This window comes from Etheostoma cragini, chromosome 18, assembly GCF_013103735.1.
Source record: "Etheostoma cragini isolate CJK2018 chromosome 18, CSU_Ecrag_1.0, whole genome shotgun sequence".
Classification (NCBI taxonomy): domain Eukaryota; kingdom Metazoa; phylum Chordata; class Actinopteri; order Perciformes; family Percidae; genus Etheostoma; species Etheostoma cragini.
Window position 1 is genome coordinate 1,343,411 of NC_048424.1, and position 11,885 is coordinate 1,355,295.

The 11,885-nt window shown below is 38.3% G+C and overlaps 2 protein-coding genes across 10 annotated transcripts in view; both read right to left on the reverse strand.

Annotated features, from left to right (window-relative positions):
• Positions 1–7,241, reverse strand: part of si:ch211-140l13.3 — a 36,328-nt gene extending 29,087 nt beyond the window's left edge. For all 6 annotated transcript variants that reach the window (XM_034899682.1, XM_034899684.1, XM_034899685.1 and 3 more), the window contains exons 1-3: positions 7,104–7,241; positions 5,649–6,009; positions 4,283–4,379 (exon numbers count right to left, since the gene is read on the reverse strand). In XM_034899682.1, the coding sequence (XP_034755573.1) occupies positions 4,283–4,379; positions 5,649–5,936 (385 nt within the window). In that variant the 5' untranslated portion in view covers positions 5,937–6,009; positions 7,104–7,241. The remainder of the gene's footprint in view (positions 1–4,282; positions 4,380–5,648; positions 6,010–7,103) is intronic.
• A 3,246-nt stretch (positions 7,242–10,487) lies between these two features.
• msra (methionine sulfoxide reductase A) overlaps positions 10,488–11,885 on the reverse strand; it is a 32,558-nt gene continuing 31,160 nt past the window's right edge. For all 4 annotated transcript variants that reach the window (XM_034899787.1, XM_034899785.1, XM_034899786.1 and 1 more), the window contains one exon: positions 10,488–11,245. In XM_034899787.1, coding sequence (XP_034755678.1) covers positions 11,075–11,245 — 171 coding nt within the window. In that variant the 3' untranslated portion in view covers positions 10,488–11,074. The remainder of the gene's footprint in view (positions 11,246–11,885) is intronic.

Here is an 11,885-nt window from a genome sequence, read left to right on the forward strand (position 1 = left end):
AGTGGACTACTACTAAGAGCTGATGCATGAAAAAAAAAGCTTCAGCAGGAAATCTTAGGTTGTTGGAGGGTAGCCGCTTGAAATGAAGAAAAGATAAGTTCTTGTGGGCCTCTTATCTGAACAGAGATAGGCCCCTGACAGGTCTGGGTGCATGTTGTGCAGGTACACAATGCAAGATACAACCATTTCCCATCCTACAAAGCACCTAAAGCTCACAACTATATTGCAATGTAAAGATTTTTAGCAATAGAGTTTAAAAACTCCTACCCTCATGGAGGTGTTTTAGAGTAATAACAGCAAATAGAAACATCCCTCATCCCCAATGCTGTGATGGTGCTAGATAACAATGGGAACCCTACTTTAGACTGTAATTTGTTTTATGTACCTGTTGTAAAGTCACTTTTATGAAATGCATTGTCTGTTTTTGTCTGTCTTGTCTGTGTACTGTTTGTAATGTCCCGTTTCTCTTGTATTCTTGTATTTCTGGTGAAACAGAAGAAATATTTTCACATCTGTGGACAATAGAGTTTTTCATATTTGTATACAGATCAAAGAGTAGAGACACGTAAGTCAATTTACAGGCTGAATTTCTCCTTCTTTCATTTTTTTGGCACTTTCATAACTACCAAAAAAAACAGGAAACCATGGCAGTACACGTCCCAATGTCCAGTACAGCCACATTCTCCATTGAATGGCATTGATCTGAGCAATGTCAAACTTTATTGTGAAAGCAGAGTAATTAAATTTGATTTTCAATTCAATTTTATTTACAGTATCAATTCATAGCAAGAGTTATCTCAAGACACTTTACAGATAGATTAGGTCTAAACCACACTCTATAATTTACAAGGACCCAACAGTTCTAGTAGGCCCCTCCAGAGCAAGCCACAGTGGATAGGATAGACTCCCTTTTAGGAAGAAACCTGGGACAGAACCAGGTTCTTGCTAGGCAATGCTGCTAAGTAAGTAAGGGGCGGTGTGGTATTTTGAATTTGAACTGCAGCAACTATTTTAAACAATAGCTGTCAGCATTACATATTCCACCTTTAAAAAGGTCGTATATCGACGACGTTTCATTTCCGGGATTGTTCATGTTCCACCGGAAAATCCGCCAGACCAATTCAAATTGTGTCTTGATTCATTAGATAATCCATTCCACAGTAGTTTCTTCACTGTTTGCAGGAAGAACCCCTTATAGATGCATGCTCAGTCTCCAGTGAGTAGAAGAGAAGGGGGGGCAGTAGTAACATCCTGTTTGGATTCTCATTTCTTGGCTAAATATGTGTATTAACAGTCCATTTTTGCAAAACACATTCTTTAAGTGGGACATTTAAAGTTGTGTACTGTAGGATTCATGCACATAATTCGAAATACAGTGGTAATGACCTGTGCAGGTAACCCTGTGCCAATCTTGAGAAAAACTGATAAAAATGTTAGAAGTGGAACATATTGTGCTGTGGACAGATCTCTGACAGCATGCACAACAGCCTGCAGAGTCAGTGTTTTCTTTGGCTCCATCGTTTATTCCCAGCGCTGAAATATATACAGTGCAAAAAGTAAAGCAGCAGCAACTATGTGATGCTAAAAAGTTAACAAAAACACCACATAACTACATGCATGCATCACTTTGTCAACATTTGACCAGTAGAGTCAATCTATCTTAAATATTAGGCAGAGTGCACCTGTTTGATGGGTGACTTGTCATACTAGAAGCGTGCAGAGTTTCTGTGTTTAGGATAAAATGTATTGACAAGAATCAGCATCACAGGCTTTCTGCTCTATTAGCTTTCCTCTTGATTCAGACTTAAACTTTGTGACAGAAAAGCAAATAACTGTTTTGACAATAATCTCCTCTTTAAGGTTGAAGTTCGGGAAGAACAAAAGTATCTTCCTGTTCAATACTGTGGTTTCTGACTTCTTGCTGGTGGCCTGTCTTCCTGCCAAGGCCTACCAGTACCATAAGCACGAGAGACGCAGCTAAGCTAAAGTGGCTCGTAAGACGATGCTCTTCATGCTCTTTCTAAACCGAGGAGCTAGTATCGCCTTCCTCGTCACCCCGTCTATTGACCCCTACTTCAACGTGGTGCATCTTTGAAGGAGGAATTTGGTCCAAGTGCTGAAGAAATCTCCTAAAATCTCCAATTTGATCTGGCTGCTCTTACGGCCTCTCACCATCCCCACTACGGTCAATACCTTTGAGCAACAGCCACGGCCGTGAAGTTGAGACTTTTCTTCACGATGTGACAGACACCTTCAGAGATGCATTGTTTTAGTTTCTTTTGTTCTGATTTAGTTTTGCATTAACAAAGCTGTAAAATATTTTAATAAACTGGAAACTGAAGGCTTTAACGATTACAATGAGAGCACAACTAATAGTCCAATATATACTCCAAAGTCGGAGAATTATCCCTGCCAAGGCTAACAGCTTCCAACATTAGAGTGATTCACACTCGCTCTCTCCTTTCAACAGGCAGCCTATAAAGCTGTTGTTACAGTTCATTAGCTTTAATGGTTAATCTAATTCTCCTTGTTCACTGACTAACAGCTTTGCCACAGGCAGCATGAACCAAAAAACCTGTCCAGGCTTCACAGCATCTTAAACTGTGGACTCATCATATTTTAAGTAATTAGTCGATTCATCGATACGTTGTATAACAGAAAATGAATCTGCAACTATTTCAATATTTTAACAATATATTATTATTTAAGTATCTTCTAAGCAAAAATCCACTCTCAAATCAAATGTGAATATTTGTCGTTTTCTTAGCTTTCTGTGATGGGAAACTGAATATCTTTGTGTTTTGGACTGTTTCTGGCTCAGACGAGCCTGGAAATCCAGACGCAGGATTCTCCCCAACATCACACCTCCGTCGGAGAGTTTGTCATCATCGATCTAAATGCAGCACATGCTAATGGTTTATCTTAAACCACGTTTAGGTCCAGATGTCCAAATCTATATGGACACACACTTCTTTCTGCGTTATCTAGCTTTTACTGGGAAACTACCTTCTTTTCTTTCTAAAAAGGTGTAACAGTATGCCAAACAAGTACAAAAGCAAAACATGCATATCTCTGTTGTGCCCTCCTACATCACAGCATTGTCCAAATGTTGATGTTGCTGGTCAGCCTCTCAGGCTCCATTTCCACTTCTTTCCAGTAACGTGCTACAGTTTTTTCAGATTGTGTATGTACACCCCCATGGACTCTATCCATTTTCTAACCTACTTGTGTCTGAATAAGATCCTGTGTACCGATGCATTAGCCCCTTATTTTCAAGTTTTCCCAATTTTGAGGTGTGTGCACTCTGCTCTGGGCAGGTTGGATGGGTGTTGCAACAGGAGAGCTGGTGGTGGCAGTCAAGTTGAGGCTAGCATCCTCAGAGCAGAAATATTACAACAGCAGCAGCAACAACAGAGAAAGAAAGTATGAAAACGAAGACAAACAAACCCTAAACCGAGACATACACTGAACATCAGTGTCAACTGTTTTGTCGCCACCTTCATTGCAGACTGGCTCCACGCCCTGTCTGCTTTTTTAAAGCCCTTAATGGCTTAATGTCTCCGCCATTGACTGAATGCTGTTTTAAGGAATTTAGCTCATTAAGATAAGTGATGTGTGATGAGTTGAGTTGGAGACAAATAGGCCCTATTAACAGCGGCTATTTTGACATGTCGTCATATTAATTATTGCCCAGTTCCATTTACTGGATTCCAATGAGCTAGTATTATTACAGGACCTTGGCCCGCCTAAATGGAACAGGACCATAATGATTTACCCCTGTTGTTGACCTGCAACGACATGTCAAAATGGCTGCTGCGAATAGGACCTGTTCAGGGCAAGGACAGAAAGTTGTCATTTTAAATTGAATGTTGTCATCGTCTTTATCTACTAAACTGAATCTGCTCTGTGTTGTCTAATTGTTGAAAATGCTTAAAAGGCCCCTTGACACTTGGATGCTTTTATATAGACCTTAGTGGCCCTATAATATAATATCTGTCTCTTTCCCAAAATTCAGCCTTGGTGCAGAATTACAGCCACTAGAGCCAGTCCCACAATAAGCTTAGTATGTGCAAAATTCCAAATTGGGCCATCTGATTTTCTCAAAGGCAAAGCAGGATACCCAGAGCTATTTCTAGCCACAGGTGGGTCATAGGCAGGCTGTGGGGGAACTCATATTAATATTAAAAAACCTCATAAAGTGCAATTTTCATGCCATAGTGTCTTTAATTACAACACACTGCACTAGGTGTAGTGACAGGAGTAGCTCTCAGTACCCGCTGACCTGTTCCTGGTAGAGTCAGCAGTCTACTCTGCTCCTGGAGAACCTTGTGGATCTGCTCAATTTGTTGCTGCAGCACCTCATATGGATGATCTGGAACCTGCCAACAGACAAACATTAGGGACATCATTAATAGAAGGGATTAGAACATGATCCAGAGACTGTGGTAGGCAGTTTCAGATGCTCTACCGCTCCCTAGTGGCAAGAAGAAGAACTGAACTAGAAGTGGACGTGCCTGATTTCATGGAACAGTGTTGTGGAGATGCAGAGATTAATCGATAAAAAAACTATTGAATTTTATGCGTTTTTTTGGATTGTGTAATTCTTAATGAAAAAAAGTATAATTAATAATTAAGTAAAAGTAATTAACAGATTCCAGCTTCTTAAATCTGAACATTTTCTAGTTTCTTCAGTCCTCTGAAATCTTCAAGATACATTTTTGCACAAAAATGTTGTTGCACTATTTATAGATATTTTACACTTAGTTTTTTTACTTTGCTTTTATGATCTTACCTGTAGCACTTTGAGATGTGTTTAAATGTAAAGTGCATTACAAATAAAATGTATTATTATTATTATCATTATTATAAAGACCAAAAAACTAATCAATTAATCTAGATGATAAAACATAATAAATAATCAACATAATAAATCGATAATTAAAATAATCGTTAGTCACTTTCCTACAGTATTGTATTAATTAATCCTTGCAGCAGGGGTCTTCAACTTTTTTTTTTTAGACCAAGGACCCCTTTACTGGGTGAGAAACAGAGCAGGGACCCCCTACTACATTGTATAACATTTTATATAAAGGTTGCGGTTACAGTATTTTTAGGTTCCCAGGGACATCAAACTTCCACCCTCAGATCTTCTCTCTACAACTAATATCATTATTATAAAATATATAAAATGTATGACGTTCAATGGACTTCTGTGAATTTTGCAAATGATGCATCCCTTCAGCTTTAGCCATCATCTTCTTCTTCTTCTTCTTCTTCTTCTTCTCCTTCTAACAAGACGGGCACACGTGACTAGCACCGACCTAATTCTTGATTGGCCAACAACACATTCAATCAAATCAAAATAAATCATTCAACAAGCAACTCTGACTCGGGAAAGGGGATGGCGGCGAGAGAACAATAACATTATTGATATGATACAATAATGATTGAAACTTTTTTTTTTTTTTTTTTACCCATTTGGGCAAATGGGTTGTATTTACTTGCTTAACGTGGTGTTGGCAACCATTTTTGTTGATAACTAAAATAGGTTTTTAGTTCTTTTTTTTTTTTTTGATTTGAAGTTTTTTGTAGTGGATGTTTGTTTACTATGGTGAGCTTTTTTTGTAAGTCAGATAAGTAATACTCACTTGTTGCCTAGTCTGAGTTACAGTCTGAAAGGCATCCATGTTGGTAGCCGTTGGCGGGTGTGGGCCAACGGGGACGGCACCACCAGGGCTCAGGAGAGAGGACGGGTCAGGGCGAGTCTGGCCCAACGTTGGTTCACACTGAAAGGCCAGCAGGGCCAGGCTGTCCCCTTGGTGCTCCACCCTACTGGTCCCAGAGGTGTCTGGGTTAGGTGCAGGACTCTGAACCGACGGACTAGAGTCTGTGCATGTCCTCTGGTGTGTTCTCTCCATGGGTATTTCAGCAGACATTGTTGCACGATACTCACTCGTTTTGTTTGACAACCGCTTTATACCAAGTTTGCCTTCATCTGAACCTCAACAGCTGTAAACAAAATAAAGCAACATAAACAGAAGAAGGCTACAATGCAAATGATAATTAGCTAAAATACTAACTCTAACTTTACTAGGAAAACGACTTCACCCTGCCCTGAAATATTATGTATCTACATTTATGTCCTACTCTCAAAAGTGGGACAAAGCAATAGGAACTGGGAATATATAGGCTGAAAGTCAATAGATACACTTACTGTATTTGATAATTTATTGTGTCTGTCATTCATAAACTAATCTGTCTTTTGTGTATGCTTGTGTATATTCTTCCTCACTCTCCTCCCCTTCTTTCACTCAATGATTTAGTCTATTTCATTCTGGGTTCCTTCTAGGAGTCAGCCCTATGTTCCCACATTTCTAAGATTTTTCTTTAAATTAGGCCCCATGTTCCCACAGCCCTGTGTTACCACATTTCTAGGACATTTTCACAATTCACAAAAGGTCTTGTCTTCCTACGTTTCCCTTCAATTTAAGCCCTATCCTCCCACAACATTTTTTAGGGGGATAAAATCTGATGCAAATTTCTGAAAAAAGAACATGTGGGAACATAGGCCAGCTGCCTCTTTCTTTAGTCTTTCAGGCAACATTCAACATACAAGTTAAACAAAGTGACCATGTGAAATATTTAACATTTTGTTAAATGCTAACAAAAAATGACATGTTAAAATGACAATGGGCTTTTAAATATTGGTAGATAGCCTAACATTGTAACTAGAATATGAAAAGGAGGCTTTAGTAATATGTTGAAAAAGTATTATGAACCCACATAATTAAATTAATACAATACAGAAGGCTTTGAGAAATCTGGAAATGTGTTCAGAGCTGTCAAATGACCGACCGCCATTTTTTTTCTACCCTGCCACAGAAAGTTAAATTTAACCCAGCTGAAATACATTTAATTAACGTCCCAGTGGAAGTTGACAGTGCTCAAAGTGAATGAAACCTACAACTTTCAAATGAATAACAAACACACAGACTCGTAATGTCTCCCCTCTCGGGGAAGTAAACAGACCGCTTGTCTTTTAAGCTACAGTAGCATACATAAAAGATAGCTAGCTAGCTAGCTAGCTAGCTAATTAACGTTACCTGCCGTCTTGGGTCAAGTTGAGTTAAGCGGCCGTTGAGGGAAGTTTACCGTTGCTCCGGTTACTGAGCGTCATCGTCATCACCTCCGTCAAAGACGTTATCTGCGTCACAATGAAACTCACCTAACGCTAAAAGCAGACAACTCTCCCTAAAAACAACCTCCAGGATGATTAGAGCACACACATTTAGTTTCTATTTTTATTATTTATAATTTTTTTTTATATTTTTGACAGGAGGGACGAATACATGAAAGGGGAATGACGTACTGCACCAAAGAGCCGCAGGCCGGAGTCGAACCCGCGTCCGATGCGTGGAGGAGTAACCCGTTACCCATAGACTGAATATTATTAACATATAGACTGTACATAGACTGTATATTATTATTATTAATATACAGTTTATGGTTTCACCTCACAATAAATCGATACAACTTCCGGTATAATCCTTCAAAATAAACCATTATAACGCGTTTTGTTGTAACCGTCTATCTATGATTTTAAACTTTTTTTAATTAGGAAAAACTTAAGTTTGATTGCATTTTGTTAAATGTAATGGCTTTAGGTCTACGTGGTCCGAAGATGATGAGGTTATGGCAGCACAGACCAATGACTGTTGGTAGTCGGCCTACATTACATCATTCTTATGACATCTTACTGTTTTTGTATGAATTCATACCTTTGTGGATCCAAGGAAACCTGAAATCCTTTGTTGGTTTTTGTTACCTTAGTGAGCCATGGGCTCATACCTTACACAGAGGCTACCACATGATGGCAGCAGAACCATGTGTTGCAGCCGGGGACAGATTCAGGGACCGGCCTGGTGTGAAAATGGGGCCCAATTGAACAAATGATGTTGTTTCAATAGGGTTAAAAAATCAGTTAGCACTGATGTTGGCTATACGTTATGTGTACAGTATGATATTTAGAGCATTTCTTTCTCAAAATAAACAATTTCCTGTACAATTCTGTTTTTTTCTGACCACATTTTAATCGATTGACGGTCACAATCAGAGTAGTTGACGTGTGATGGACCACCATTTACCAGATTCCTCTGGTCCTGCAACAACAGAGCAGTTTACGTCACTTGCTTAGTTAAATTCCCACCTGATCTCGTAGAGACCAGGCTGTTAAATTCTGGTTGCAGGTTCATTTCTCGTGACCACAAAGCCTCCTTTAGGCTAATACCTGAGCGTTGGCACAGATAACAACACTTTGATATCCCACTTTGAGGAAGAAGAACACATCTTTCTACAAAAAAGAACATTCCTATCTTTTAATAAAAAGAAACTTCTCCAATGATAAATGTTCGTTCTACACGAACATTTTGATAAAGAATGAATTGACCAGATATTCCAGTACTTTGCAACAGACACATTTTTGATGGCACCCAAAAATGACTGACTGTAGTGTAGTGGTAATATGTGGAGACTACTATATTTGTCCACTATATAAATAGATATTACACAAGGAGGCCACGTCCTCAGAATCTCAAACGAAGACCAAAATAGGTTAAATACTTCTATAAAACCCTATTTAAAAAAAAAAAAAAACTCTACACACTCACCACATCTTACAGATAATTATCTTAATGTTGTGAAAACATATACAAAGTAAAGTATTGAGTCATTTCCCAGAAATAACTGCAATAGCCTACACATTCAAAAGAGAAAACTGGCACGTGTTAAAGGGAAAGTATTATAAATCCAACTTTTATTGTAACCAATCATAGGGCTCTATTGTTCAATTTAAAAACACAAACACTGAAAGGAAAGGCGTGTGGCGTCACACTGATGTGTGTTGAGCCGATATTGCCATTTAATATAAAATGGGATCCAGTCCAGCTGGTGTCATCCTCCTATGATATGATTGCACATTGGACACATTTGCTAAAGGAATGATCCATGCTTAACTAATAGTTCATAAAAGATGTTTTTTTAAGTCAATTATGAGGCTTTCTTAACAAGGATTCAAGGATTAAAGGAACAAATGGAATATCTTTTGTTTATATTTCACTGGAAATAAAAAGGCCGAAACTGAAAAATATTGAATATTTGCATAAACTCTCAGCTTTCATCCGTTCAGTTCCAAAATCAGTGGTCAGATTTGGCTTCGTGAAGCTGGTGAGGTCCTGTTCCTCCAGTGAGCATCATGGAGGCGATCCAACGCCGTTAGATCCAACATGGCGCTCCGCCATTTCCAAAGACACCCATCTTTTTCCTTCTCTTGCCTGTTTTTCCAACTCTGTGATGCTGCTGCCAAGCTTTGGAGGGCCTGGCACCAAACAACCTCGCCTCCTCCTGCTGTGTGTGTGTGTGTGTGTGTGTGTGTGTGTACCATCAAAACACACAAATACTGCAAAAAAAAACACAAAACATGCATGCAGATTACCAGCGATGACAGATGAGTCACGGGCTGGATCAGGCAAAGATCAGAGGAAGGAGGTCATCCAAAATCCTGCCCCACAACACAACCACACACACACACACACACACACACACACACACACACACACACACACGCACAGCCCAAGTATATTAATTCATGTTTTAACGATACAACAAATCTTCTGTTCGCCTAATTTGCTGTAAATTTAGTCCGAAAAAAGGATAAAATTACATATAGTTTAACCTTCATAGTTCATGTTGTCCTCGGGTCAAATGGACCCGTTTTCCTATATTGTTGTTTTTAATTCCCCAAAATAACAAGATTGATTCCACCCAACGCTCTTTGCCAAGTACAAAACTCTACTTTCATTGATTTTGAGACGTTTTAGTCAATTTTATAGCATTTAAAGAAAACAAATTAAAGTGTTTTTAAAATAGTATTGAGTAAAGTTGACATATTCCAGTCTGTGATTATCATCAACATCCATTCCTTTATTTTTAGTCTCAATAATTCCTAATTTCTGCTTTTCTAACTCAAACATTAGGTATAATTTCCTATAAATGAGGTTTATTGACCATAAATTCCAAAAATAACTGGAAAACTAAAGTTAATAAGTTAGTGTTAAACGTCAAAAAAGTGACAAACACTGAAAAACGTGTTGAAAAAAGGGACAAAAACGAAAAGAAAAGTTAAAAACATCAAAAAAAAAGTGTTGACTTTCAGTTTCGACGGGAAGACGACACGAGGGTTAAGGCATACATGTTGCTATGGTAACAACAAAATAATCTTTTGATCTGCGACTTAGCAAACCCATGACATTGAGCCGCCATGTTGGCATTTCCTCCACCTCTCAGATGGTGTGAGAGGTGGAGGAAACTACGTCAGGGCTCGGACATCCTGCATTAAGTGATCTGTGAGTCGATAACTTCCTGGAAGTCATTGACTGATTTTACTTGGTCTATTATCATATGTGTATGGATTCAAACAGCACTCAGGAATGGGATTTCAGAAACTTTAATTCATCTACAGACTTCTTAAAGTACCCGGAGCATAAAAAAAACATGAATTTGATCTGAAGTTGTATTTCAAAGCAGTCACCAACACAAATCTAATCTTTCATGTATATGAAAAAACTAAAATACTCTAAATTTGATGCCTTTATGAATTCATTTTTTGCTCAGACTTTTCTGAGAATTTACCACTTTATATATATATATATATATATATATATATAGTCATATATCCAATAGTACTGGATGTGTCAAGGAATATATTTTGTGTTAAGCCTTTCACAAAGTAACATGCTACATCATGTTTCCAATGCATGTAAGTTTCATCCACTTTGAGGCACTGGTATGTTTACTAAAAGCAAAGCGCTGAGTCACTGGGTTACATCCACTCTGAGAACTGCCGACGTCATCATTTTCAAAGGTGTATATAGTATAAATAATAGACTTCCTGTTCCTTCATGCATCCAAAAACCTGATGTTTATATATTTAAAACACAGAGCATTTTGATTATGTAAGCATTTTAAAGCATTGTTGCATCCTTGGTGAAGGTGATGGTTCTTGGCTGTCATTGGCTAGCTAGGCCTTGGTCTTGATTCCTATTGGACAGGCGACTCCAGTCCCTCCCAGACCACAGTACCCATTAGGGTTTTTGCTCAGGTACTGCTGGTGGTAGTCCTCGGCGTAGTAAAATGGCTTGGCTTCGGCGATTTCTGTTGTAATCGCTCCAAAACCTTCCTCGGTTAATACCTGAAAAACAACAAAGATAGAAGATTAATAGATTTACAAGGACGTAAATGGACTTAAACAAATGAATTCGTTGTAATAAAAACAATGGAGGAATAGCGAGATGATGACATTAACACTTTAGTGATCTGTGTGGGAAACAGAGAACATAGCAGAAACGTGCCAGGGACAATAGAGAATGAGTTGTATAGTGTGTGATGAGGTTCTATTTTATCTATTTCTACAATGTTGGAATTGGAAACCTAAAAAGTAGTGTGTTTTTTTGAAAGGCCCTTACATTATGGATTATGTATTGGCCCTTACATTATGGATTACGTATTGGCCCTTACATTATGGATTGTGTACAAACTAATGCAGATATCTTGCTTTTTGTTTCAATAATCAACATTTTTAATGCACTTGTAACTATTTATTCCATATTTTTGTGTTGTTTGTGTATTTTAAAACACATTTCTCCACAAGAATCACTTGACTTTTCATCTGAACAAATCTTATCAAGAAATGTGTCTAATGTGCTTAGGAAAACATATTACACACACACACACACACACACACGCACACACACGCAGAATGAGTTGGTAATGACACCTTCTCCTCCTTGTGATATAAATAACTCACCCAGATGGCATGTGGGTAAATTAAA